At 39.0% G+C, this 24875-nt stretch overlaps 1 protein-coding gene across 1 annotated transcript in view; it reads right to left on the reverse strand.

Annotated features, from left to right (window-relative positions):
• Nucleotides 1-208: 208 nt before the first annotated feature.
• The window catches only part of TACR3 (tachykinin receptor 3), a 52113-nt gene continuing 27446 nt past the window's right edge, over nt 209-24875 (reverse strand). The window contains exons 4-5 of the mRNA XM_032224359.1: nt 5061-5257; nt 209-518 (exon numbers count right to left, since the gene is read on the reverse strand). Coding sequence (XP_032080250.1) covers nt 209-518; nt 5061-5257 — 507 coding nt within the window. The remainder of the gene's footprint in view (nt 519-5060; nt 5258-24875) is intronic.

Genomic DNA, 24875 nt, shown 5'->3' on the forward strand with positions numbered 1-24875 from the left:
GCCTTTTCCAAAACACACACACAAAAAAACCCAGGTTGGATCAAAAGAAGGTTGATGATAATAGGCAAGATATATACACATGCAGTTAGTGCTCCCTATTTAAAGCATGGTTGCTTTCCAGATGTTTGATCCTAAGGCAGAATAGCATTGTCTTATTTCTTGGCTATGTGACTTTGTCTCACATCTCTTATAAATGCATGAAAGGCTTTTAGGAGTACTCGTCCGCTGATGTATATGGAGAATTGATGTAACTTGATACTGCTGAACTAGCTTTGGAACTCCTGCATGAATACCCATTTGTGTTGGCTTCTTGTGCTCCTTTCTTGCGCATGGATTTGCTGCTTTCACCATCACCAGATTCAAACACTACCGACATGCTGGATTCCATCCTGGTAACGGTGAATAAACTGCTTTGCCTGGTAGGATGGAATCTTGTTGTCTTAAGCTCCAGTTCATCATAACTAGATACTTCAATGAAAGGACACCATTGAAAAGCTCTCTTGAAACCAGCCCGGAACCTGAAAAACACATGCATATATAGTACATACATACATACCACATACATAGGGTGTGTACTTGATATTTGAGATATCTCATAGAAAACATTTTTTTGAAAGAGGCGAGTTAATCAAATATACATTTCTAGATATCTGAGTTTAGTTCTGGGCTTCAGGAATGTTTCAGGAATGTATACAAACTGAAGTATGTCCAGCATGAAAAAGGAATATGATAGAGATTGTCAATTGCAGAATGGTTTAGAGATATTAAGCCTAGAGGGGAAAAAAATTAAAAGGGGAACATGATAGTGGCCTTTAAACATCAGAAGACGGAAGCAACTTGCTCTTGATTACTCCAGAAGGTAGAATTAGAGCTAATGGATAAAAACTGTAATGAACTTGGCTCAACAAAAGAAGAAACTTTCTAATTGTAACAGATGCATAGAGACTTCTTAATAGCAGGATTGAAAAAAAGGACTGGATTCCCATCTGCTGAAACTACTAGAAACCTAATAAAACAGAATGCAAATCCAGCTGTATCTCTGCATCTAATTTCAAAGTGAGTGTCAGACTGTGCTGCCCAGCTATCAGGGGCTAATTCACAATTTCCTTAATGTACAACGTCATCAGAAGAGCGGAAATAATCATCTGAAAAGTTATGGGTTAGATATTTTAACAGCCCCTCCTCCCTTTCAGCTGGTTAATTTAGAGCTGGTTTCCATATACGAGGGATTGGCAACCTGCGGCTCTGGAGCTGCATGTGGCTCTTTCATCCCTCTGTTGTGGCTCCCTGTCACCAGTTGGCTCCACAATGGATAGGGTTTTCAGTTAGGAGAGGTAGAGGAAAAAGGATGCTGTGCTAGGAGGAGGCTCTATGGTGGTGGTGGGGTGGAAGGGAATTGAACTTCTGGTCGGCTCCAGAATTGAATGTGGGGCTTCCAGTTATGACCTTTGTAGCTCTTTGAGTGATTAAGGTTGACAATCCCTAATATATACAGTATATTAGATGTGATCTAAGATTAATATTGTTCTTAGATGGTATTTTACACGTGATCATAATGATTATCTTTGTAACGGGAAACCTGGTTGTTAGTGTAGGGGTGGCTAAGTTAAACTACAACTGTGCATATGATCTTACTTTAGTTTTTCTTTGCTTTACGAACAGTACCTGTCAAGTTTGTAGATAAAAGGACTGGTTGCAAAGTATTTGTTATCACCGTTGCTAAACGTGGCAGTCGCTAAACAAGGACTACCTGTATTTTCTGTGGATTAAAAGCCCTTCATATAGGAAACAAAAGGGGCAAAACTTCTTGGATTTGTACAGACATGTACTTTCTTATACTTTTGTATGTGTGCAGAATCACAAAATGCCATTGCTCCGTCCAAAAAAAGTAATACAGTTGAGGAAAACATGTTTATAACTTGTAGCCTTGCCCTCATTATAAAACATCCAACACTTATTTCAAAATATGATCAAGCATCCCTGATGAATTAGGTCCATCCTGCCCTTTCTGCTAGCAGGTCCCATTTGTGTCCTAAATAACTACCTTGAAATACCACTTCAGAGACTGGATAATTCTGACTACAATTTGTTTTTAAAAAAGAACATAATTTGCAGTCCCTGACTAATATGTGGATCAGGTGAGTAGTACATACAAGTAATAAATAAATTAAAAAAAATGTGGATGAGAAAGCAGTTCAAACTGAATGTTTTCTGGAATTTTGCAGTGGTAATTATAAAAGTGCCTATCTTGAAGAGGAATGTGTAGAAAATGTAATGTTTTAGCAGTAATTTTGAAAAAGATACTTTTAAAGGGAAGTATTTAAAATACACGCAGACTGAGAGTAGATGACAATATAACAAGTTGAGTAAATCAAAATAAAACTTCATGTGTATAGTTTGAAAGCAAATATTGAGTGGTTGAAGTTTGTTAAATGAAAATTATAAGAATGTTTATGGAATGGACGTAAACCAAACCTGAACACAACAAACACTGACTCATCCATTTCAATTACCGCTGAGCTACAGCTCAGTTGATTCAACTCATGCCTAATTGTAGCTTGAATTTGCAAAGCAGTATTGCAAATAACACCGCGGAATGCAAAAAAAGCACGGAAAGGAAGCTCTCTTTAGATAAATTACTTGCAATATAAATTCATCGTGAATTTTTTGAGATAAATAATAAATGTTTCAATACATTTTCAGTTTGGATGGGAAGGCAGAAAGAACAACACAGCAGCATTTCTATGCCAGATGCAAATCTTGAAGGGATTATGTGGGTGTTAAATAAGATTGCAACAGGCAGGTGTTCGAACAAGATGCTGAAGGGCTGTGCTTGTTGTGTTTCTGCTATCATCTAAAAATATTTGCATATATATGGCAGGAATTAATGTCCCCTTTGAAATGTCTATCAAAATGGAATTAGGTTCTGATTTTTGTTTGTGTATCAATTTTGCTTGTATTGCACAGACAAGTCGCCTATTCCCATCTGTATTTTTGAATTTTGCTGGCTCTCAGGTTGGGTATCATGTAATATTAGACAGATTCTCTCAGACAGCATCTTCTACTTAAAACATCTGACCAAAAGAATCACAAGATTGATGAGAAGTCTTATATCCCTTTCATATGTGAATTGTTTTCCATTTATATTTTATTTATATCACATATAAATTTAATGCAATTGTAATTTATGTGTTGTAAGCATTTGCTGTTTCATGTAAGAGTTACAGATTCAAGTAGCATTTTTAAAAGTAATCAGATAACATTGGCTTTGTACAAGACAGAGAAAATGCCTTGTCATTACCTTATTTTTTTAATATTGATTTTGATATAATATGCCTGTGCCAGTAAATAAATATTCTCGTATCTATTGTATGTTTTCCTATTGGTTCAAATTTCGTTTATGAAATTCAATTTGGTTTAAACATTATTTCACATCTACCTGACCCATCAAAGTGGGGAGGCAGGGAATGCTGTGGGTCCCATCCCGGAGGGAACTACATCTGGTGGGGCCCAGAAGAACGGCCTTCTCTGTGGTGGCTCCCTCTCTCTGGAACATCATTCCCCCTGAGATTAGAATGGCCCCCACTCTAACACTCTTTTGGAAGGCGCTGAAGACCTGGTTCTGCCAGTGGACCTGGGGAACCCAGAGTGGGATGGAGGCCATTAAATGGCTTGTGTGATCTGCTGTCGCTGAGGTGGGAGATGATTTCATTATATTAATTTATTGGAGTCTTTTTATTAGTTTTACTGTTTTAAATGGGGTTTTATACTTTGTAAGCCGCCTTGAGTCACCACGGGCGAATAGGCAGCAATATAAATTCAATGATAAATAAATTATAACATTTCAAAGGAGAGAATTTCAAGTTTCGTTAGGTCATATTGTACTTTAGAGTTTACAGAAAAGTAAAATCAGCCTTTCTTCCAACTTTGCGGGATCTTACTTTTTTCTTGTGAGGTTGGAAGGTCTGATTTTATCTTTTTTTTTAGCCCCATGAACTTTTTGGGCTTTCCTACATGTTTTTTCATTTGCAACCCAGCTTTTCAATTTCTCCAGTGAAAGAAAAGTATCTTGAGCTGTGGAGAGAAACACCCTGGAGCTGGAAAGCAGGTTTGTTTGGAAACCCCTCTTGCAATTTTTAAGGAGTGCCTTTGGCAAGCGAGGGAAGTGGGGGGATGGTGTGCCAAGCTCTGCAATTCTGTGGTGGCACAATTTGTTAAATCCAGACAGGTTTGGCATTCCAGCAAACAGCTGGGCACTCGCATGTGAGAGAGTTTGTAGCTCAGCAGGAAAGGGGAGAGGCCAGCCTGGCGCGTCTCCACCTGTCTGTATAAGGGCTCTGGCACCCAAAGGAGCATGGGCAGCACAGGGCTCTCAGGCACGGCACCAAAGGAGCATATTGCAGCATCTCTGGCATCATTTGTAAGTGTGAACGACTGCTGTGATGCTGCAAAAGATGTAACTTTGGGACCAGGTTGTAAGTAGTTTTGGCAGGGATTTGGAACTTCGAATGATCACTAAGTGAACTGTCGTAACAGGAAGATTACCTGTAAAAGGTGACAAAAAGGATACAGGAAGGAAATGAATATAGATTGAAGAATGTCAATAGAAGTGTATATAAGGAGGACACAGAATATTATTTGATATGGAACAAATTTTATGAGTGGTTAGAGACAAGAGGTAGAAATTAGATGAAGAAATATCATTGCTATGTATGAATTAAATATAAAGATTCATAATTATAAATATGCCAATATAATCAACAGAAGTATAAATAAGCCAATGTTAAGAGAAATTTAGGTAAAACTGTATGTACGTATGTATGTAGGAATAAAATAATAATAACAATAAAAAGAAATGCGTATTTCTAAACAACTGCTCTAAGGATTTGGGTAAATAATTTTTTTTATAATGAAGAGATCTATAGTACCCTTTTTCCTTCTCTCTTGATTTCCAGGATGAACAATGAATAAATGAAATTCATTTAATATAGAAGAATGAAAAAAGAAAAATTTTCAGGCTTCCCAACTCTAAATAGATTATTCTTAAATTACAACCTTACCTTTTATTGAGACAACAGTAGATAATGGGATTATACATAGTAGAACTCATAGCGAGCCAAAACGTTGCTAGGTAGATCTGCTGAATGTATTTCCACCGATTCCAATTTTCATAGATTCCAGTAAGAATGAAGTAAATGTGATATGGCAACCAGCAGATGGCAAATGTCAATACAACCACAATCATCATTTTTACAACCTGGAAGCAAACAAATGGAGGGGGGAAAAAAGAGGATTTTCCTAATTTTTACAACTCTGTAATCTGTAAGTGCCTTTTAATATTACCAACACTAAACCCTAGGCTGCTATGGCTGGAATATTAAATTTATTTAGATAGTTAAAAATTTGGAGAAACAAAAACAGAATGATATAAAAGGAATTAATTTATTTTGACATTTCCCCCTTTGCTTTGCACAGATAACAGAGAGTATTTTGATATGGATTTGAGCCTTCTGCACTTTACCTATGGGCTGAATGATTAAGTCTGACATCTGGCTAGATAGCTGTTGTGCTTTTCAGGATAGCTGAATCAAATAGCCATTGGTATAAAATGAACAAATAAAATAGCAGCTTAACATATGGCACCACAGATGACATCTCTTGGGAATATTCAGATAGATGGGAAATTCCAATAAAAGAAATAATGTTGCTTAGAGTTGAACTATAGAATTCTGGGTGTTCTCTGAGCTTGGTTGTTCGTTTGCTGACATTTCATTATCCAACTAGGTAACATCATAAGTGTGAATGAGTATGAGGCTTTCTCCCTGTTTATATACAGTAGTTTGCCCTGCCAGTTTTGGAGGGAGTGTGGCTTTCTTCTGGGTAGTTCCTTGATTAGAAAATATTGTTTTCTGCTTGATTGTTTGTCTGGTGCTAATCTTTGCTTATCTGAGTGTTGGCTGCTGGAAAGGATGAGTTCTGATCTTTTTGTTGCTTAGCTTTTTATTGTCTCTTTTGAATGGTATATAAATATGCTTTAGCTCAGTGCGTCTATTGGTGTCTGATTTGTCAGAAATGTCCAAAAATCCTCTGGTATTTTTGGATTTAGATTTGTCTAGGATCAGTCTCCAAAAATTGAAGAAGAAGAAGAAGAAAAAAGATGCTATTAGTTTCCCAGCTGAAACTGTGGCTGCTCATATGTTGTGAGATTAAAGAATTTTTCTTGCGTTTTTAGGACTGCAAGTTGATATTCATGGATACATTCATGGATGTGCTAGTTAGCATTCATGGAAGTTTTCTGCCTATGTAGTGGTTTTTACAGTCCTTTCACTGTATATTGTAGTTGACTCCTGTTGTGTTTTTTTAAAATAGGAAACTAGTTTTTTTCCGTTTGCTTAGGATGTTTTGAAAGGTGTCAGTTTGTGTGCTACAGTGATATCATGTGGTTGTGATTGTTGATTGTTTCTGAAATGTTTTTATTTGTGGTAGCGTTATCATTTTCATACTTTGTATTGGTTGTGCCATAAAAATGTAATCCCTAAAATAAGTTACTCACAATTGAAAAACAAAGACAAGGGCTTCAGTTCCAGCCCCACCCACTCAGCTATCAAAAGATTGCACACCTCTTAAGGAAAACACTTAGTAATCAATGATTAAAATCTTTGAAAGAACCCCATTTCTCTCTCTGGCATGTTTCTTTGGTTGATACCTGATGGACTTGTGGCTTCTTTCTGCCCAATACTAACATTGATGTTCAGTGGTGGGTTTCAAATTTTTTTAGAACCTCTTCTGTAGATGTGGCCTGCTTTGTGGGAGTGGTTTGCTGGTCATGTGACTGGGTGGGAGTAGCTTGCCAGTCATGTGACTAAGTGGGAGTGGCTTGGCAGCCATGTGACTGGGTGGGCATGGCCAACTGGTAAAATGTGGCAAAACTCATTTAACAACGCTCTTGCTTAGCAACCAAAATGTTGGCTCAGAAACTCAGGCATTTGAAGCACACAAATTTTAAAGCTGTCAAGTTACAAGACCCTTGCACCCCTAACCCTTTAGAAAAAAAAACCCAGGGGTGTTCAAACTTGACAGCTTTAAGACTTGTGGACTTCAACTCCCAGAATTCCTCCTCTCACTCTTCATCTTGCTGATGTGCGGACGGGCAGGGGGAGGGAGCTGGAACAGGTTCTAAATGGCACTGTAGATTTGTGGAACCTCTTCTATAGAAGAGGTTAGAACTGGAAGGAGCCCACCCCTGTTGATGTTTGCTCCCATCTAGTTTCCCCATTTGTATTGTCTATCAGTTCCATACAGAACTGTAGGATGAAAGGTCTCTACAACTCTAGTTTTCTATCTTTTTTTTAACAGATTCCACAGGCGTGGGCAGCTGGGGGCTCACACGGGTTTGGGCGATCCTCTAGCTAGGATTCTGCCTGGTTGGGCAAACCCTCAAATGCCATGCCTGGCTGGCCACGCCCACACCTCCCTGCCCCTTCCACCCCTTCCCTCCCCTCCCTGGAGTCTCCACATGGCCCATTCATCATGCCAGGTAAGTTCAGGGCCTGCACAGAGGCCCAAGGTGGGGGAAAACAGGCCTACTGGAGGTTCTGGAAGTCCAAAAACAGGCCTGTTTCTAGCCTCACAAGGGCCTCCGAAGCAGTTTTTGGTCTCCCAGAGGCTCAAGGAAAGCCTCTGAAACCTGGGGAGGGTGAAAAACGCTCCCCCTTTGGTGCGGGAGGCTGACTAGGCCACACCCACTATGGCCAAACCCACCAGGGGCCACACCCACCAAGCAACGGGGCAGCGAACCCATTGCAGCAATTTTTGAAACCCACTCCTGGGTATCCAGACTGCTTTGCACCACTGCAGAATCAGCCATTTGCTTCTATCACACTTGTTTTGTGCATTCATTGCAATCATTTTCACTACAATCATTTTTAAGGTGTAGTTGGAGCCCAACAAACCTGAAGGACCGTGAGGTGGGAGGGAAAGGTTACATTATATGTGTGTTCTGCATTCCCTTGCACTTCCTTGGCTATACCAATACTTATTTATTTAGTATAAATGAATATTTATTTATTCATTTGCATTTAGAGGCTGCTCAATTGCAACCATCACCAGGCCACTTACATTATAAAATTAAATAAACATATAGAGAGAAAAATCATAAATATTTGAAATGTTTTCCAAAATGCTCCTAAGAAACATAGACAGGGGGCACCCTATTTCCAGAACTGGCAATTTTCAGTGATTTTCAGAATGCCATCAAGATGGGAATTGAACAGATTTCTTTTTGTGGGGAGGAGAGGAGGGTGTTGTATTCCAGAAGGCAGAAACGTCAACAAAGAAGCTATACTTTCTACCTCCTGAGGACCTAGCCAAGAGGTCTGGAAGTAATTCTTAGCTCTTACTGGGTGGTAATGTACAACTGAAGAGAGATGGCTCCCAGATATCCAGCACTAATTCTATAAATGGCTTCATAAGTTATAACTATCATTTTGAATAGTACCTAAAAGCCAACAAGTATAGCTTGTAAACAAGTGTAGATAGTAAGGCATGGATAACAAATGGGCGTAATGTGACCCACTTGTTATTTCCTAATCTGCTGTGTTCTGGATCACCTGTAGCTCTGAGTGGACTTCAATGGCATTATGGATGACTTGTAGTAGCCCAGTACTGAGATAAGTAGCTTAAGTTGACAGAAGGATTATGTTCTCGGAATGGGTGTAAGTGGTACATAAGATGGATCTTGTAAAGACCTTCCTGGCTACAGCTGCTGTCTACTTTGAGCTGTGAGTTCAGGATGTCCCTCTAATTTCATATTAATTTCAAATTGGGATGCACAATTCCATCCAAGACCAAAGATTAAAAATCTCCAGATCTAGGGCCCTAAATAACTACAGTTACTTGATCTTGGCACAATTGACCCTGAGCTTGTTTCTCCCCACCCGAATCCAAATATCCTTCAAATATTGGTTTCTGGCATTGAAAACATCACATGGACAGCCTGGGATCAAGAAGTATACTAGGTAGCATGGTGTACTGATATATTAGATCCTAAACCAATGGATAACTCAGGCATTGTTTTTATCTAAATGTTAAATGGGAGAGTAGAGGGCATTGAGCTCCAAGGCAGTCCATTAGTTCAACATCTATCCCCATCAACATTTACTGGAGCTGGCCCCAGAAGAAGGAAAACCACTGTAAAAGAGTGCCATCTATGTCAAAACTGAACAGCCCTCTCTCAACAGATGGGGAGGAATACAACATCATCTATCTCATCTATCTATTTCAACAGTTCCAAGAAGACTCCACTCCACTCAGGTGACCCTGATGACACAGATAAACCTCCAGGTGACCTTAATGACTCACTAAACTAATGCAATTGACCATCAGTCTGTAAGGAGTATAAAACCTTCCATTCTCGACCATCCAGTCAGAGCTGAAGAAGCTTCTTGGATGAGAAGCAAAACATCTTCAAAGAAAAACCAAAAAGTCCAATTGCCTCTTGAAAAAACAACCATGACCTGGATGACTGAGAATCTCCATAGACATTGAGGACAAGGATAGATGCACCATTCCCATCTACATTCCAAAATGATAATCAAAGAGTGATCAATGTCATTTCGACACGACATTCTGACCTAAAACCCAACTGAAGCGTGTCCAAATCATAATATGTAAGTCACATGTATAAATAAGATATCACCTATTCCAAGCTATTTAGCTCTCATCAGCTAGCCATACCCTTACTGGGATTTGAACCTGTGCTGTATTACATATTAGGCAGCTATGTTAGCCACTAAGCCACAAGCTCTCCTCCTTTATCAGCTTATTATATATATAATTTCCCAAATGCCAAACTTATGCAAAAGTGACTCCTCTGGTCCTCTTTATGGTGAAATAGAAATATTCATCTTAGAATCAACTTTTTTGTTGTTAGTGTTCCACTTCAAAACACTAGTTCGTTCATCTTTAAATTTCATGGCATTCCAGGGCCACGTCTAGAGTACTGTTTTCTTATAAAATTTTTCACCTGTCTTAATTTTCACAAGTGTTTACTTTTCTGACTACATTATGGTATCTTTATTGAACAGAATGCTGCTGAAAATGATTTTTGGGCATAAATCATAGCATAATTTCCAAGGTAAATTACAACTCTACACTCCATTACTCCTTGTCCCAAGAGGAAACATCATTCTGTGCACATAACTGGAAGAATTACAGTTTCATTCATCAAAATGAGAAAGCCTTTGGTGATTGGTCAAATTGATTCAATGGCTCTGTAAAATGCTTCCCCTGCTTTGTTTCATAAGAAACAGGCAATGGTTTTTAACTGAACATTCAGATATTTCAATTTAAAGCACAAAGCATGTCAATATATATTTCTCTATGCATACATTTGTTTTTCTGACAAGATTGTTCAAATCGCCACTCAGTCTTCAAGGTCACAGAGCAACAATTTTGGGCCAATCAATATGTCATTCCCTAATTTGTGAAGCTGCGATTATGACAGTTATTGCAAGATTAAATTGAGGAGAAGACAGGAAGAGAAGTAGGAATGAAAGCTGTTAAAAGATAACATTTCCTCTCTGATGGCTGCATCCTGTAAGGCGAAAAAGGTAAAAGTTCCCCTCGCACATATGTGCTAGTCATGCCTGACTCTAGAGGGCAGTGCTCATCTCTATTTCAAAGCCGAAGAGCCAGCACTGTCAGAAGATGTCTCCATGGTCATGTGGCTGGCCTGACTAAATGCTGAAGGTGCACGGAATGCTGTTACCTTCCCACCAAAGGTGGTTCCTATTTTTGTACTTGCACTTTTACATGTTTTTGAACTGCTAGGTTGGCAGAAGCTGGGACAAGTAACGGGAGCTCACTCTGTTACATGGCGCTAGGGATTCGAACCGCCGAACTACCAACCTTTCTGATCAACAAGCTCAGTGTCTTCGCCACCGTGTCCCCTTTGCACCTTGTATGCTGCATTAAAAATATAGCTTATTATTATTTTTCTAAATAAGCAAAGGATGTTATGGGACTCGCTCACAATTTGCCCCACATAAACTTTATGAGAATGATTACCGCAAAGAATAAAATCTGAAGCAAACTTGAATAATAGTCTTCATTGCAAGCACCTGCAAGGGAGTTCAGAGAATGGATTTGGCACAGGAGGCTCTGACTCAAAGCCAGCTGAGGCTGTAGAGAACTGTGAACAGGAGCTCTTACATCGAAAGATTTTGCATGGAATCCCACTTAACTCAATATTTCTGCTCATATTTAGGGGCTTATGCACATATTTTATTATGTGCATAATGCACATTTTTTCAGTTGTCTGCTGTATGGCCTGCAGCTCCCTCACACAATCTTTATTCCTCAAACACACTTTTATTGTGTCAATGACCATATGTTGGGAAAGGCCCATTGCAAAAGGGATCACTAAACCAAAAAGATTAAACTAAATGAATAGAAAATGAATGAATTATGAATAATTAAATATTGTAATGACTTTATTTGTGAAGGGGTTCTTTTTTTTTTTTACTTTCCCGCCAACAATGCTTATTCTTTCATAACATGTACTCTCCCATAGATATGCAAATGTGCTTCATGAATGGAAGAGATAACAAAGAGGAAAATAAGCAGCAATGTGATGGGTTTGTTGCTGGTGGGCAAAAGAATTTAGGCTGCAAGCTGTGCACATAAAAGATAATATGCAAAACTTGTTATCTCTTCTAAGGAAGACAAGAGGGACATGGTGGCTCAGTGGCTAAGAAGCTGAGCTTGTCGATCGGAAAGGTCAGCAGTTCAGCGGTTTGAATCCCTAGCACCGCGTAATGGAGTGAGCTCCCGTTATTTGTCCCAGCTTCTGCCAACCTTGCAGTTTGAAAGCACGTAAAAATGCAAATAGAAAAATAGGAACCACCTTTGGTGGGAAGGTAACAGCGTTCTGTGCCCCTTTGGTGTTTAGTCATGGCAGCCACATGACCACAGAGATATCTTCGGACAGTGCTGGTTCTTTGGCTTTGAAACAGAGATGAGCACCGCCCCTAGAGTCAGGAATGACTAGCACATATGTGCGAGGGAAACCTTTACCTTTACCTTACTGCAGGGTACTTCTGACTGCCATCTGCCTTCAATTTGTCAGTTCAAATCTCACCAGGCTCAAGGCTGACTCAGCCTTCCATCCTTCCAAGGTGGGTAAAATGAGGACAATTGGGGGCAATATGCTGACTCTGTAAACCACTTAGAGAGGGCTGTAAAAGCACTGTGAAGCGGTATATAAGTCTAGGTGCTAGTGCTATTTCATTCCAAGCGAAGAAGATACCCTATTTCATATTTCATAAAAGCAGCTTCCGAGTGTGCTTTCCTGAAATCTTTGTTGAAAGACCACCTTAAAAATTTATCCAGTCATGATAATTAGTCTAACTTTATTTCCTCTAATCAATTGGACTAAAAAAATGAAAATGTATTCTTCCTACATTTCTAACCTGCCAATCTGCAGGTAATAATCAGCATTTTTGGTGAAAGATGTGATAGTGGATTAAAAAAAATCTTTTCATTCAGGGATTCTTGAAATATGAATTACATCAGAAATTAAAGAATACAAAATTATGTATTTATATGTGAAACTCTCTAGGTCCGTGATGGTGAACCTATGGCACTTGTGCCACAGGTATCATGGGGAGCCATTTGTTAGGCTACGCAAGGTGTTGCCTTGTCAGCTCCAGCACGTGCCAGCTGACTTCAGCCTTCCCTGAAGCCTCCAGAGGATGAAAAACAACCCAAAACGCAAACTGGAAGTTAGGGAACGGACTTCCGGTTTGCCTGTTGGGCCATTTTTCTCCCCCCATAGGCTTCAGGGAAGCCTTCTGAACCCTTTGGAGAGCAAAAAACAGCTCTACCGGCAAACCAGAAATCCGTTCCCGAACTTCCGGTTTGCTCATAAAGCCGTTTTTTGCCCTCCGGAGTGGGTGGGGGAGGCCATTTTCATCCTCCCCAGGCTCCTAGAAAGCTTCTGGAGTTTGGGGAGGCAAAAAATGGGTCCATCACGGACCAAAAGTGGGGGGGGGGGAGGGCAGGGGCCATGCACACATAGTATTATGGGTGTAGGCATGCCCATTCACGACCCCTTTGCACTCCCTTTGCTTTTGGCACACGATGGTTAGCCATCACTGCTCTAGGTAAAGAAACATTATTAAGATATTATCAGAAGCTCTCCTTCCCTGAACAAACTCATTTCCTTATTAATTCTTACTTCTTAACAATATCTGTTTATGGGAAATATAGTATTGCCTCAACGTGGGATTTATCTACTTTGTATGCTGATTAGGAAGTTTTTACAATGTGAAACAATAGGCAGGAGAGGATTGTCTACTTTCTATTCATCAGCATTTATCTCTTATAAATGATCACCTCCCATCGGTCTTAAATTTTCCTTTCCTGTGCAAAGTCAGATTAGACGGCCTAAAAGAGTCAGTGAGTGTATCCGGAGGACAGCAGTGATGATCAGATATTTGTTCTTAATTCTTCTGCGCCATGATAAAGTACATCTGTACCATCTTTTGTCTTATTTTATGATGACATTTATTTGGCAATGTGGAACTGCCCACCGCGAGACATTTATCAGTTGCCAAAGAATATTGCAGAATGCTGCTGTGTATTTGAAACATTGCCAGTACTGATTCTACAAGATAGATTCATTTCCCCCCCTTGCAGATGTGATTCATCACTGAAAACTGTGCTGATCTGACACATGTCCGTCATTTATTTGGAATATTAGCTGGAATTGAATGGATAAAGCATTAGGAAATTTATTCTCTTCCATTGACATTAGGGAAGCGTGCCAGTGTGTGGAAACATATCTGCATCATCATGCTTGAAAACAATTAAGTACTAAGTTACACATCAATGGCACGTTGCCTCATTAAGTGTATAAATCATAGATTAAATGCTGGAAATTTAGTACATTGTTATTTTGTCTGCAGTTACAGATATCAGCATAATACAAGGAAATGAGGTGCAAGGAGCATGCAAGTGCAGAAATGAAGGAATTAACAAGCTTAATTTGAATTAGAGATGAGAATGACAATGCAGAAGGTTCTCTTGCCTTTCTTATACTTGGAATGAGAAAAAAAATAGAATGGAGTCGTGATCTCGGGGAAAGATAGGAGCAAAATCAATTCTTTCAAGGCATCTTCTCCACTGAGACTGAAGAAAATGAAAGCAGCACAAATAACTAACCATATTGCATTTAGAAGAATGAGCTTCCACAATTAGGTGGAAAAAAAACTTGTGGCCATAGACTAAATACAGCCAGTATTACTGAAACAGAATGAATGTGCTTATAGATAGAAGCTGAAGTTTCACTATTATTCCAAAGGTAATGAGCATTATTGGAAGACATTTCCTTGCTCTATTTCTCTTATTATTTATTTATTGTATTTATTTATTATATTTGTTATTATATTTATTTATGTATTATATTTATTTATTATATTTATTTATTATATTTATTTATTATATTTATTTATTATATGTATTTATTATATGCATTTATTACATGTATTTATTCTATTATAGTTATTTATTATGTTATAGTTATTTATTACATTTATTGGCTTCCCATTTTACCTTAGGGTGACTCTGAGCTTACAGTTACATCTCAGTTAAAATAAAAATGTTAAAATCAAACTTTAAAACTAAAGATCCATGGGGAGGGTGGGTGGTGGAGTGGGTGGAGGGAGGTGGTATCTGTTATTACTCAAATCAACCACCTCCATTGTGCTGTTTCCCCACTGGGGCACAGCCACATCTCTAAGCCTTACAAAAACCTAGGATGGTTGAAGCCAGATGTTCCAGTGGGCAGGAGCAACAGCAGAGAAGGTCATCCTCCTGGATCCTGCCAGCCAGAATAACCGAGCTGACGGAATCTGCAGCACGTCTCCTTGGCCAGCACAAGTGGTACGGGCCAATCCCAATGGTTCACTGGAACCGGCAGCAACCCAGGCCTGTCACGCCCCCAAAACAGTTCTCGGCACCATCTTGTTTTTCACTTCTGTGCATTCTCAGAACAATTTTTATTGCACTGCGCATGTGCGCGCCGCACACCCATGAGCAAACTGGCAGTAGTGCCTGCCGGAACCCACCCCTGGGTGAGATGATCCCTCAAATAACCTGGACCCATGCCCATGAAGGGCTTTAAAAGTGATCATTAACACTTTGAATTGCACCCAGAAGATTAATTGTTTGCCTCCCACTGAAACAACTGAAAATCCAATTTTATACTCTTCTAGGGATAATATACTATACTCTCCTCTCTTGGGAGGGTCTAGGGAAAAAGAGGCCTTGGAGCCTGTAAATCCAAAGCTTCTGCCTAACAGTGTTGTTCCATATTGTTCTCCAAACTAATTGCCATCAACAGGCCTCTTCCTTCAATCTATTTATGCCCCAGTAACTGTTGTTACTGTTGGTTTGATCAGGGATGTGCTGCATGTGCGCGCTTAATGTGCGCTACATGTGAATGCGCAGTACTAAAAATGCTTCTGTGCATGTGCAGCAAATAACAAGAGAACTGGTTCGGGAGCGTGGCAAACCGAGTTACTACCTACTCAGTGGAACCGGGCCAAACCGGTAGGAACCTACCTCTACTATGCCCCATTTATAACCATCTAGGTGCACGGTTCCAACATCCATGAAATATTTGCTAGTCAGAAGCCCAGCTTAAGAGAGTCATTCATAATTTTATTAATATATTGTATTTTATGACATGGATGATCTTCCTGTGTAGTTATTTACTCAGATAGTTAAGAAGATGATGCAAGGGTTTCTTTTTTTGTTGGTCTTTCATACATTCATTAACCTGATCAGATTCAGCTGTATAATTGCTCCTAGGCTACTCATAGAGCTGTATAATGACTATTCTCAGTAGTAGTAGTCAACAGAGGAAGTGCTTCAGTAAGAAAAGTTGCCCTAAATCTCAAATATATCATGTCTAAGTTAGCTTCATGATTCTCTTTTGGTAAATCCCATTAGAATTAAGAACTGAAGAAAGCTTCACAACTACACACCTTCATAACAATTGTGGGTGCTATTTCCTTTAGGTCAAATTTCTTAGGTCTAAGAAAGATCTCACACAAATGGTTCACGCACTTCTGGTGCTATGAACACAGAGAGGAGAATAGGAATGCAGTTATGAACACGGTTCCAGCTTCTTAGTTATAGGTAAAGGTAAAGGATCCCCTGCACATGCGTACTAGTCATTCCCGACTCTAGGGGGGCAGTGCTCATCTCTGTTTCAAAGCTGAAGAACCAGCACTGTCTGAAGACGTCTCCATGGTCATGTGGTCAGTATGACTAAACGCTAAAGGCGCGCGGAACAATGTTACCTTCATAACAAAAGTGGTCCCTATTTTTCTACTTGCATTTTTACGTGCTTTCAAACTGCTAGGTTGGCAGAAGTGCTAGGTTGGCAGAAGGTTACAGAAGGTTCTTAGTTATAGCCACTGCTTAAATTGTTTCTAATCCAATGCAGAGTCTCATCGTCTCCCTTCTGGGCTTGGCTAGTTTTAAGCAAAATGACATCCAAACAAGTCTATTAATGATTCCGAGAAAGGATTGTGACCAGAAATCTTTGAAAACAGCATAATCAGAACCCCCCCCCCCCAAATTACAGAGAGAGTCTCCCTTTCACAGAATGACCCTGCCAAAAAGACCATCTATAATTATAGGAAATAGGGTCATCTGGTCATCTCCAGATTCTTGGACTTCAATTTTCTCAACTTCTAGCCAGAACAATAATTAAAAAGCCCAATGTGGGATTTTGCCAATTAAAATCTAACAGATTTGGTGAACACCAGGCTTGGAAGCTGAAATACAAGAGAAGTACAGATGGAATTCATAAATAATGTGGCAAAGGAACATCCTGATTTTCCTAATATAATTTAGGATTAGTTATTGTATCTCTTTAAATTGTGGACATTTCTAGGATGCAGTTCAAAGTTTTTGACAATCATCAGTGTAGAATTATACGTGTTAACGTCTGCTAAACAATTAAAACTTTGCATGGGAGAGTAAAGAATAGTGCATTTGCTCTGCTTTCTCCAGTGTCTTTTTTCATTATCTCTGGAAATTAGACAATAATTATTCAGACAGAGAATCCTGCTACTCTCATATAATCTCCTGGGAAAAATCTGTGTCCAAATTTATGCAGTGAAACCATACGACTGGCTGTTGTTATATGGTCACCATTCAAATTACTCTAATGTCTAAGCAAGAGTGAATCAGCAAACTGCACTGTAGGGTAAACATGATGTATTTTTGATAACATATTTTAAGAGTTAGATAGATTTAATTAATTCCTTCTCTTGTAGGACTACCAAAGTTAGGCTAAAAAAAGTCTGGATGACGAGGAGGTGGCCCCACAAAATTAGACCTTGCTGCCTCTCTCTGCTCCATATAATTGTTCTACAGCTTTGGCAGCTCAGAGGTAGTCCAAGAGTCTTATTCTTGTGAGGACACATGGTGAACATTGAGGACAGAAGGGAAAGAGATAACATGATTGAAATAGTTAAATATATTCAAGGAGTGAATAAGCTTCCAGAAGGCAGAACTTTCAATATTAAGCAAAAGAATGGGACTTTGAGAGGATATCAACAACTCTATTTAGCTCCATAATTAGGCATCTCAAGAAGATGGGGGCGGGGAAACAAATGATGACATCATTTGACATGGCATGACATCATTGTGTAAGCAGTATGCTTTGCATACTTGCATCAAACATCATGATGTCATTCATCTGATGTTGTAATGCCATTTTGTAATGAGTGCCTCTGTATGATAACTAAACTGTACTAATGATATCCAGTTAATTTTATTACTCCCTATATAGTCACTTTGTAAAGTATAAATTCTCCCATAGTAAAAATTGTACTTTCCTAACAAAGTTTAGAAGGGCTTGAGTGACCACATCCAACTCTGAATCACCAGAGTTGGTGCTCAAATGTAATGTGTCTTACTTTGATTGGTAAGAATCTCAGAATAAGATATGTTGAGTGATTATATTTTTGTCAACCTTAGGCATACATTTAAGGTTTATGGAATTTGTAAAATATTCATTTTGCTATCAAATATGGCCCCAAACTTTGGAAATGTCACCAATTACCAGGAACATATTATCATATGTGGTGGACATGTAGACACGCAAAAAGCTATTGGGTTAAAATACAATCATGGTTAGAGAAAATGATACATCAGCCCATAGAATTTAAGCCAGAGATATTCTTATTGGGTATTCTACCAGAGAAATATACTAAAGAAGACTGATATCTGATTGTACAAATAATAACAGCAGTAGAATTGTATTTTCACAAAATTGGAAAGCAGACAAAATCCCATCAGAAGGAGAGATAATAAAGAAGATATTAGATTGTACAGAAATGAATCGGTTAACGTTGAGAATAAAGGAGAAAGAGGAATCAGTGTACTACAGGATATGGGAGTGATTTTATGATTGGCTTGAAAAAAGATACAAATAGAAAGAGAAAGAAACAAAGCACAAAATAAATAACTCAGATGACACATTATTAAATCAGGGGAAGGGGAAATAAGAAAGTATGAAAATGTAAATATACAGGCAGAAAAATGATATGAATTGACAAATGTTAAATAGCAATTATAAGAATGTATATTTAAGAATGAATTTTAAAGGAAAATTAAAGAACTTTTTTCAAAAAAAATGTAATGTGTCTTACATTGATTGATAAGAATCTCAGAATAAGACTTGTTGAGTGATTATATTTTTGTCAACCTTGGGCATACATTTATGGTTTATGGAATTTGTAAAATATTCATTTTGCTATCAAATATGGCCTCAAACTTTTCCTCTGTTACACTAAGTGGCCTTTCCACTTTATCTTCATAGTCAGCCCCCAGGTAATTCCTAAAAGCGGGAAGCCTTTGGTACAAGAAAATAAGCTGACAGCAATAATCCATAAAACTCTATTAAAAAAGAATTGGTTGTGACTTTTGTTACATTTCATGTCATTTTATAATCTGAAAATAGTGTCATGTATTGTTGTGGAGAAAATAGGAGACGGAATGACTTTTAGAATATTAGGTATGTTTGCCTTGAGTTTTTTTTCTAAAAATAATATAGGCAGGATAAGAATAAATACTGTAAAACATATATAAAACTTCAATGTGGCACTCTTGATTGGCAGATCCAGCATATATATGAGATAACATGGATGATCAAGTATTAAGCAAATTGGTCAGACTTTCAGAAATAATTTTATTATGAGCAATGTTTATATATGTATGTTTGTATATGTATGTGTGTATGTATCAGTGGTGAGATTCCAATAATTTAACAACTGGTTCTGTACCCTAATGACCAGCTGTTTAGGCGTGGCTCAGTGGTCATGTGACTGGGTGGGCGTGGCCAACTCAACGTCACTCAGGTCGATGGGTGCTTCACCTTAGCTGTTACAATGAAATAAGAGTTAACCAGAGAGGCAGTTTCTGTAAGCAGGTCAATAAAGATGAGGCTAGAAACAACACCAGAATGTTTCCTTCCTGCCTTCCTTACAGGATTAGCTCTGTAAAGTGGAAAAAAGCAAAAAGAGATTTATTCCAACAACCGGTTCTCCGAACTGCTTAGAAAGTTAACAACCGGTTCTCCCCAAATAGGTGCAAACTGGCTGAATCCCACTACGTGTGTGTGTGTGTGTGTGTGTGTGTGTACATATGTCATTAGAACATGAGCAGTAGAAACTGGATTTTCAACAAAAATGCATTTCAATGTTTATACTTGAATTTCAATCATGGTTTCAGAGAGCCCTCACCCTTTTCTAATCAGTGCAGCACTGCTGTCTCTGTAGCCAAGTTATTAAACTAGCTGTTCATCTTTTAAATGTTAAATTTGTCAGCTAAGCAGAAGAAGCCTAAGATCTTGACTTAAGTTAAATGTTACTAAAATCATTTTTAGCTGCGTATCCATGAAAATTTCAGCGTGAGAAAAAGAGAGACAATCTTCGTATCAGGTGCACCATATTTCAATGACCTGCTAACATTTATTTTGCAGGAAAAAAAGAACGATCAATTTGCATCTGATGTTCCTGATATATTATATATGGACTATATGTCTGGGTTTGTTTTGGATCTTTCAAGCGTGTGTTGATTCATGCCGATTGCCTGTGGAAGTCTCTAAATTTTCCTGGAAAGGTTTTGTAAATTATTTTCCATTGCTTCCTTCATACTTCATGCTAAGAGAGGGACTGGCCCAAGGCCATCCAGCTAACTTTGTGCCTAAGTGGGGACATGAACTCATGGTCTTGGTTTTTTAACCTGATGGCTTAACACAACATCAGCCTGTCTCTGACAGGGTCTTATTTTCTTTTGACCCCCAAAATTTTACTTGGGCCTTATTATCCGGGGGGGGGGCTTATTGGTTTGGGGTTGCTGGGTGGCTGCTCTCTTGCGAGCGGGTGCCCGAAGAGCTGGGCACAGCCTCAGGGACAAATGACTGTGTTGTGCTGTCGCAGCAGCGCAACAAAGCCACCATGAGGTGACCATGAGGCAGGGAGGCACACAAGCTGGAGGCAGAACAAGTGCTCGTGCAACCTCTCTTTCCAGCTGGACAGAGCGCCACTCACTGACCCAGTAATACCCCAAAGGCGCTAAGCCCTGTGGTGCTGTGCCCTGCTGGAAAGAGAGGTTGAGCGGGCAGAGTGCCATGCAGCTTAGCGCCTTTGGGATATTACTGGGTCGGTGAGTGGCGCTCTGCCCGTCTGGAAAGGGGCATTGCCGGGCAGCTGCTCATAAGAGCAGCTGCCCAGCAACCCCCCGCTCCAGCTGGGCACAGCGCCACCCACCAACTTAGCCGTATCCCAAAGGTGTCAAGCAATGTGAGCGCCTTTGTCCTCCCTCCCCCCGGGATATCAGTAGGTTGCTGAGTGGCGCTCTGCCTGGCTGGAGGGCGGGGTTGTCCAGGGGGCTTATTATTGGGGGAGGGAGTATATTTTTGCCCACAGGAAAAATATGGCATGGTCTTATTATCAGGACATGTCGTAATTTCAGGGAAACACGGTATGCATACCCTTCTTGAGTTCCCCATATTAACTGATTTTCATGAATCCACCGTCTTCTGCAGTCCCAATATTCTTATATCAATGGGTTGAAAATGGGTGGCCTTCAAATTCCAGAAACATTGAGAAAAATTGTCTTAGACTGTTTCAATCCCATTGACAAAACTGTTGAAGGAGAATAGGAGGGCCATTTCCCACCATAAACCATTTGCCAACCTCCCAAAACCTCATTGGGCAACCATTCCTTTCCAGTTACTCAGCAAAATATCTAGAAAATCAAAAAGGTTTTCAATTCTGATCGCTTAAGGTGATTTTTTGGTGGTATTTTTATGAAGCTCAGATTCAGAGAAATTGTAGGCACTGTACATTTATTGCTTCTCTCCAAAACTGCTGTTCTCCAATCAGTCATCAAATGCATGTTGAGACAGAAAAGTGCTAGCTGTGCTTCTGAAATTGACAATGTTCCACTAATGAAAATGGGGAAACTTATCACCCAAATGTTTCGTCCCACGTGTTATGCAGAAGGCCATATACATATCCTGTCAAGAAGAAACAAGATGCCATTAAAGCCATAGACAAAAACAAATTGATAAATGGGACCTGGGGTGATTTGTTCATTTTGTTCAGAGCATTTAAAAATCTATAGCAAAGCCAGAGTCAGAACAGTGGAGAGGGTTATGGTCCAAGATCCTGCATTATTAAAGTAGTAACTGTAGATGAGTTCATTTTAAGCATAATTGGGACATTAAAAAAAAAAATCTCTTCATCATAGAGACAAAAAGAAACAAAGGAGAAAAAGAAAATTAATAAATGAATGGGGAAAAAAAATTGATCCCTATTCATATGATTCATGCATATTTTACGGAATTCACACTTTAGAGCTCTTCATTACTGATCAAGTGTTATTGATCAAATATTTAAATATTTGCAGTAAAAATTTGGATTGCCCACAACAGTGTAATGGCAGAATGTTTTATTATCATTAGGGTCATCTAAAATTCTTGAATTGCTCTCAGTATTGAAATGCATTTTTAAAACATATTATTAAACACTATTTAATAATAGATAATAAACAATAACAGATTATTATCGGCTACTTGCAAGGTTTCAAATAAATAGGATTTTACAATGGAAAGACGGTGCCATCCTGGATTTACAATTTTGGATTGATTAAACGTGTTAGCTCTCCCTGTATAAACTTGTTCTTTATTGACAAAATGAAATGACTGATCAATATTACTCTGCATGGTCAAGGTTTAATGCTGTCTGTATTGGAAAATAGTGACTTGGAGTGGAATTAGATGCTTTAGGGGATGATTTAATGCCAGTGTAGTCATCCCTCTTCCTTTACAAAGGACAAGCTCTATTGGCAGGTTCACTAGAGAAGAATCTTTCATTTGCAGAATCTTGTTTTGAAGGGTAGGGAATCGGGCGCACTCCAGATATTGAACTATGACCCCTATTAACTCCACCTAGCATGGTCAATGGTGAGGCTCTGCAATAGCTACAATTCAAAACTGCAAAGGTTGTAAACATCTCCATCCAAATACAATTTAATGATAAAGAGATTCCAAAGTTGTCCCTAAAGAGGACTCCCAAGAATGCCATCAACAGCCAAGAATACAAGCTAAAGGATCACATAAGAAATCTACTCGAGTTGTCAATCAAGGCTCACATTATCCTACTTCTGACATATTATTAAACTGGGAAAGGTGGAAGGAAGGAGAGAGCAATAGCAATAGCAATAGCAGTCAGACTTATATACCGCTTCATAAGGCTTCCAGCCCTCTCTAAGCGGTTTACAGAGTCAGCATATTGCCCCCAACAACAATCAGGGTCCTCATTTTACCCATCTCGGAAGGATGGAAGGCTGAGTCAACCCTGAGCCGGTGAGATTTGAACAGCCGAACTGCAGAACTGCAGTCAGCTGAAGTAGCCTGCAGTGCTGCATTTAACCACTGCACCACCTCGGCTCTATAAGATAACAACTGGCATCAAGGTGGATAGATTCAGCTATACTGTTGGAAGACCAGGTTAGGAACAGATTGTCATGAAGAAAATTTACCTAAGTGATCACTAGGAATAGAAACTTTATTTGATGGCACATAATCAATCAATGAGCAGAGAGGCAAGTTATCTAACTAGTCTTCTCCTTTGTTGCAAGACACAATTGTTTTAAATGAATAGCAATTTTTAAATTTATGAATGAATACAATCTACATATGCACATGAGCCTAATCCTGGGAAAGATTGAGGGCGAAAGAAGAAAGGGACCAGAGAGAATCAGGTGGTTGGATGGAGTCACCGAAGCAATAGATGTGAGCTTAAATGGACTCCAGAGGATGGTAGAAGACAGGAAGGCTTGGAGGTATATTGTCCATGGAGTTGCGATGGGCTGGACATGACTTTGCAACTAATAACAATAACAAAATTATTACTTCCTATAAAACATAACATTTGCTGCTAAATATTTAAAAACCAGTTTTGCCATCTGTATTTCAATCACTGATTAGTGCACCTCAGATGACCTCAGCTGTCAGCTGGGTCACAACATTCCAGAATTAACAATTGGCTGTAGTGAGCTGGTGATGTGATATTTAGCACATCACTGCATAAGACACTGTATCTTCCTTTCTTGGGAAATAAGTAGCAAATCAAAATGGAAGATCTTACTGCATTACTTGCCCCTACTAGCAGCAACCAGTAAAACATACCAAGAACACATTTTATATTATAATAGGTTACAGCAAGAGGAGAAAAGAGAACTCCATGACATTCTGGGAACATCAAGATCTAGACTTCTGTTTTATCACATACAAAGAAGAAAGGTCTATTAAATGAGACAAATGTTAGGAATTTAGGACTTTAATCAGGAAATCATCACATGAGGTTGTACTGGAATGCTCCACGAAATTAGTCAGTTACGCTGCATAAAATTTCTATCACCTGGTATTTCCAATTCCAAATGCATTAGAAACCATTTACGTGTAAGTGCCTACCAATGTAACTTAAATCCTGAAAACTTCATTAAAGTTTTCTTTTAAAGTGAAGATACTATATAACATGACAGCCGGAAAATAAATGAGGCAATAAAGAAATGAAACATAGGCAATGTCAATACAGTATTCTATTTGTCTTAAATCAAAGTTTTGCTATTTGCATGAAAAGTGGTGCAGTGAGATGGATTAAAAAAAAAAACACCAATGGTTTTGAATGATAAAAGGCTGGGAAGATGCATAAATTATTGTTGCTACTAATCAGACACTTTCTTACTGAATAGGGCTCTTCCTGCTCATTCTGATCACTGAAGGGGCTTGCTGAACATCCCAACCTTAAACGAAGTAAGAAGTGTGTGGATCAGAGGATATGTCTTTTCTGCAGCTGCTCCTACATTGTGGAACATGTTCCCATTGGAGAACTACATGGTATCAATCCTTCTGACCTTACAGAAGATGCCGTAAGACCATTATGTTGTGGGTCTATAGCAGCTCACCATGGCCAACTCACCATGGCCATCTTACTGCAGGACAACTCACTGTGGGATAAGAGTTACACTAATATCAAAGAAATGATACAATACTTAAAGCACTGTTTCTCAACCTTGGCAACTTGAAGATGCCCGGACTTCAACTCCCAGAATTCCCCAGCCAGCGAATGCTGGCTGGGGAATTCTGGGAGTTGAAGTCCGGGCATCTTCAAGTTGCCAAGGTTGAGAAACACTGACTTAAAGAAAGGATGCAAAAGGAGAGACAAAATGAAATGTGAATGGCAAAAATTAAAATATTTTTTTAATTTAAATGATTAAATGGA

The sequence above is a fragment of the Thamnophis elegans genome, chromosome 9 (assembly GCF_009769535.1).
Source record: "Thamnophis elegans isolate rThaEle1 chromosome 9, rThaEle1.pri, whole genome shotgun sequence".
Taxonomy (NCBI): Eukaryota; Metazoa; Chordata; class Lepidosauria; order Squamata; family Colubridae; genus Thamnophis; species Thamnophis elegans.